This window comes from Setaria viridis, chromosome 7 (genome assembly GCF_005286985.2).
Source record: "Setaria viridis chromosome 7, Setaria_viridis_v4.0, whole genome shotgun sequence".
Taxonomy (NCBI): domain Eukaryota; kingdom Viridiplantae; phylum Streptophyta; class Magnoliopsida; order Poales; family Poaceae; genus Setaria; species Setaria viridis.
Genome location: NC_048269.2, coordinates 2,450,298 through 2,455,262, shown reverse-complemented (window position 1 = coordinate 2,455,262; position 4,965 = coordinate 2,450,298). Strand labels below are relative to the sequence as shown.

Below are 4,965 nucleotides of genomic sequence, written 5' to 3'. Positions count from 1 at the left end.
ATCTGTTTTCACTCCACTTATGAATACCAAACTTGTTACCAATTATCAGAAGGGAATGTTGGTAAAATTTGGGAATTTTTGGATGAGTACTTGTTGAGTTATGACCTTTTTCTCTAGCCTACCAGAATCTGTTTTCATCCTGAGTTTTAATCTCACGTTTCTTTTATCACTCCTTGGTTCCAGATGGCCGCTCCTGGGCACGTGATACGTGGCACGGATGGCACCTCCCACTCCACGTGCCTACACTTCGAGGGTTTTCCCGCTATCTTGTGGGACACCTTGAGGTGGTTTGGGTACCAGTCGCCGCCTCTTTACGCGGGACGCGAGTACCTGGAGCACGGGGTGCAAAGGTGCAGCGTGCATGTGGTCGTACCTCCACCCCCAGTGCAGCCACAGTGGCCCCAGCTTGAGGTTTCGACATATGGTCATACCCTCGAGGATACTTGGGAGTCCGCTGCCCTGCAGGCCCTCACTCAGTTCTGCAGACTACACCCTTTCGAGGTCCTTTTGGATCCGATTGGCTTGTTCCCCGCTAGGGACAGGCTGGACGCAGACTGGCTTGATAGGGTGAACAACATGGAGGTGTTGGTCACCTCACACCCGCAGGTCACCCTCTCCACCGCAACGCGTTGTATGAATGCGTTGTACCGACTGGTCGAGCTCCAGGGGAGAGCTATGGCTGTCTTGGCTCGGATAGCTGTGGACACCCAGGAGCATCTCAATACCACCAAGAAAGATTTGGTGGAACAGTCGTACCAGCTCATCCAGAGGGGTATACGGATCTCTGACATGGAGACCCGGATCACCGAGCTAGAGGAGGAGGTGACAGATATGGAGCACGATATGGTATTGCTTGCAGAGGAGAAGCTAGAGGTTGAGATGGAGCTAGCTGTTGCTAATGCGCACTTGGATGAGCACCACGCCGAGCTCAATGCCATCCATGCGCAGGAGCAGCAGGGGGAGAATGACCCGATGGAGGAGGAGGAGGAGGAGGAAGACCCCGAGGAGATCGAGGGTGTCTCGAGCATGGACTTCGAGGGCGTACAGTCTCCGCACCGAGTTGGTGACGCCCCTTCTCCGGTGCACAGCGCTTCCTCCGTGGGCAACTTAGATGACTTCTAGGTTTTTGTTGTAGCGAGTTGGTCTTCTGTTGTTACTCCTCGGCAACCTATATTTTGGATGGCGATGTAATAGGTTAGCCTCGAGTTGAGTACTCTTTCTGCCATAGACTTGTTATGTATGCATGGACATGCTTTTGTCATGACTGGCGATGTAACCGAAAACTTGGCAGAAATATAGTTGCTGTTTGGTCTCAGTTTTAACCCTATCTCCACTCACTTTTGAACTGATATTTAAATACCAAAGTTGTGCAAAAACTTGTGTTCTAACCGCTCGTAAAATTTCAGCTCCTTTCGATCTGTTAAACTCGTGTTAGAAGCCAAAACTTCACCGCTCAGATTGCTGAAAAACAGCCGGACAATGACTCACTCAGCTCACTGTTCGATCTCTTTATCTTATGTATTGTCAGCGAGCGTAATACAAAAGTTGTGGCATATGAAATGTGCTAACTACTGACCAAAGATGAGAAACAATGTGCATACAGAAGAAGAGATATGCACCTACTCAACAAAAGGATCTTATTGTTGTTTTTCTCAGGATCCGCAAGATTTATGTTTATGATCCTGCACATAATTTTTCGTTGTTTTTAAGCAAGCTTTCGAATTATGTGACTAATGGAAAGATACCCTCTTGCAGATGGTGCGCACTGCACGCTTAAGCTCGATCCCAAGTGGTAGCGAGGATAATCGAGCACCTCCGCCACCACCGCCTCCCCCGCCTTCGCTAGAGGCGATCTTGGCTGCACAGACAGAGCTCTTGCGACACATCGTCCAAGGGCAGCAACACCAGCCTCAGGGAGGAAGGGGTCATCAGCAGCCCCAGATTGCTCGTTATGAGGATTTCTTAGGGACCCAGCCCCCGCTCTTCCACAAGACTGAGGATCCTCTCGATGCTGATGCATGGATTCACATTCTGGAATCCAAGTTCGAGCTTCTCACTACGCCTTGCACCGATGACAACAAGGCACGGTTCGCAGCCCAGCAGCTGCGTGGTTCTGCCCGCCTCTGGTGGGACCACTACCACGCCATGCTGCCGGCTGACCACATCGTCAGCTGGGACGAGTTCAAGACCGCTTTCAGAGGCCATCATATCCCTGAGGGCCTAATGGAGCGCAAGCTCAATGAGTTCCTGGCTCTCACCCAGGGAAGTCGCGACGTCCTGCATTACGCACAGGCCTTCAACGACCTCTGCCGCTATGCCAGCTATCACGCGGATACGGATGAGAAGAAGCGGGATCGGTTCCGCAGGGGCTTGAGTCTCGAACTCAAGGAAAGGCTGAACCCCATCAAAGTGGATACCTACAACGAGCTGGTGAATCTGGCCATTTCCCAGGAAGACTGCATGAAGGCCCTCAAGGCTGACCTGAAGCGGAAAGCTCCCATGATATCACCTAGCCCGCCTGCTCGGAAATTCAGGATGGTTCCCCCTTCAGCACCTCACAGGCCCGCGCAGCCTGGGAGATGGGTTGCTCGCCCTCCACCACCGGCAGCACCTCATTTCCCCGGTTTCCAGCCGCAGGCGCCTCAGCGCAACCTTCCACCGCCGCCGCGCCCTGCAAATGGTAACCGCTGCTTCACCTGCGGCAACGTGGGACACTTTGCCAAGGACTGCCCCAGAAACAAGAATCAACACCCCGGCCAGAGCAATGCAATGGTGAACAAGGGAAAGAAGCCCAAAGTACAAGTTCGTCATGGCAGGCTAAACTTCACCAATGTGGCAGAACTCCCAGAAGGCGCACCGGTGATGACGGGTACATTTCTTATTCATAATCAACCAGTTTTGATTTTATTTGATTCCGGAGCATCTCATAGTTTCATCGGAAGTAAAACTGGTGCTAGATGTGGGTTAAGGTTCTGTCACACCAAAGGGTCGTATATGATCTCTACCCCAGGTGGGAAAATAGCCTCAGATCAAATGAACCTCAATGTACCTATCAAGTTAGGAAGAACCCTCTTTAAGGAAAATCTTATTATTCTCGATCTAGAGGGAATAGATATTATCTTGGGTATGGATTGGATGACTCGACACCGAGTAATGCTAGATATCTCCGCTCAAGCTGTCCACCTAGACTCACCACTGTATGGCACCTCCACTATCCACTTACCCCACCGAGAGTGCATAAACTCCTGTGCTTATCCCATGGTTGAGGCCCAACTGGAAGATATCCCCATTGTTTGTGAGTATCCAGATGTATTCCCGGATGACCTGCCAGGCATGCCACCTGACAGGGATATCGAGTTTGCTATTGAGTTGCAACCAGGCACGGCACCAATATCCAAGAGGCCGTATCGAATGCCACCCGCAGAGCTAGCAGAACTGAAAACCCAATTACATGAACTGTTGGAAAAGGGTTTCATTCGCCCAAGTACGTCACCTTGGGGTTGTCCAGCACTGTTTGTGAAGAAGAAGGACGAGAGTCTACGCATGTGTGTGGACTACCGCCCTCTCAATGCGGTGACGATTAAGAATAAATATCCATTGCCCCGCATTGATGTCCTATTTGATCAGTTAGCTGGAGCCAGAGTATTCTCCAAGATAGACCTTCGCTCAGGCTATCATCAGATCAAGATCCGACCGTGTGACATTCCCAAAACGGCTTTCTCCACACGGTATGGACTCTACGAGTATCTAGTTATGTCGTTTGGGCTTACTAATGCACCTGCTTATTTCATGTATCTCATGAATTCGGTGTTTATGCCCGAGCTGGACAAATTCGTCGTGGTATTCATTGATGACATCCTAGTGTACTCGAAGAATGAGAAGGAACATGCCGAGCATCTTCGCATTGTTCTTCAACGCTTGAGAGATCATCAGCTGTACGCGAAGTTCTCCAAGTGTGAGTTCTGGTTGGAGAATGTTAAATTCTTGGGACACACTATTTCTCGAGATGGCATTGCAGTCGACCCCAGCAAAGTGCAAGAGGTCATGGACTGGAAGCCACCCACTTCGGTTCATCAAATCCGAAGCTTTCTTGGTCTAGCAGGCTACTATCGGCGATTCATTCCGGATTTCTCAAAAATAGCTAAGCCTATGACTGAGTTATTGAAGAAAGGAGTCAAATTCACATGGAGTGACAAATGTGAAGAAGCTTTCCACACCTTGAGAAGACTTTTAACCTCTGCCCCAGTCCTAGCTTAACCTGACACTACTAAGCCGTTTGACGTGTATTGTGACGCCTCCGGCACTGGACTTGGGTGTGTTCTCATGCAAGACAACCGAGCCATTGCCTATGCCTCACGAGCGTTACGGCCGCATGAGCTGAATTACCCGACACATGATCTGGAATTGGCAGCCGTGATTCATGCCTTGAAGATGTGGAGACACTATCTTATGGGCACTCACTGCAATGTCTACACTGATCACAAGAGCCTCAAGTATATCTTTACTCAAGCGGATCTTAACATGCGTCAGAGAAGGTGGTTGGAATTAATTAAGGATTATGATCTGGAAGTGCATTATCACCCCGGCAAAGCAAATGTAGTTGCCAATGCTCTCAGTCGCAAGGCCCATTGCAATTGTTTGTCGGCAACTAACTTCGCAGAAACCATATGTCATGAGATGGGAAAACTTAGTTTGGAAATTATTTCCCATGGCACCTTAGGTCATGTTTCCATTGAATCTACCTTAGAGGACAAAATTGGGCTGATACAATTAGAAGATGAGGAAATAAAGCTAATTAAGGAGAAAGTTGCACAGAGAGATGAGGGGTATAAACATTTCCGACAAGATGAGAAGGGAATAGTGTACTATGAGAACCGACTTGTTGTCCCATCTAACCCCGACCTTAGGAAGCAAATCCTGGATGAAGCACATCTCTCCAAGTTCTCGATTCATCCTGGCAGCAAT

General features: G+C 49.5%; 1 protein-coding gene across 1 annotated transcript; it reads left to right on the top strand.

Annotated features, from left to right (window-relative positions):
• The first annotated feature begins 789 nt into the window (after positions 1-789).
• Positions 790-2,998, top strand: LOC140223323 (uncharacterized). The gene is made up of 3 exons (XM_072294978.1): positions 790-846; positions 1,756-2,869; positions 2,970-2,998. Exons 1-3 carry the CDS (start codon positions 790-792, stop codon positions 2,996-2,998), a joined length of 1,200 nt encoding a protein of 399 aa, XP_072151079.1.
• The last annotated feature ends 1,967 nt before the right edge of the window (positions 2,999-4,965 follow it).

What these genes read in the sequence shown, in the direction of transcription:
- LOC140223323 (XM_072294978.1), top strand. Translation starts at nt 790, where the DNA reads ATGGAGACCCGGATCACCGAGCTAGAGGAGGAGGTGACAGATATGGAG. An exon ending in CAGATATGGAGCACGATATG is followed by an intron (nt 847 to 1,755) that starts GTATTGCTTGCA and finishes ACCCTCTTGCAG; the next exon opens with ATGGTGCGCACTGCACGCTT. An exon ending in AGGCGCACCGGTGATGACGG is followed by an intron (nt 2,870 to 2,969) that starts GTACATTTCTTA and finishes ATGTGGGTTAAG; the next exon opens with GTTCTGTCACACCAAAGGGT.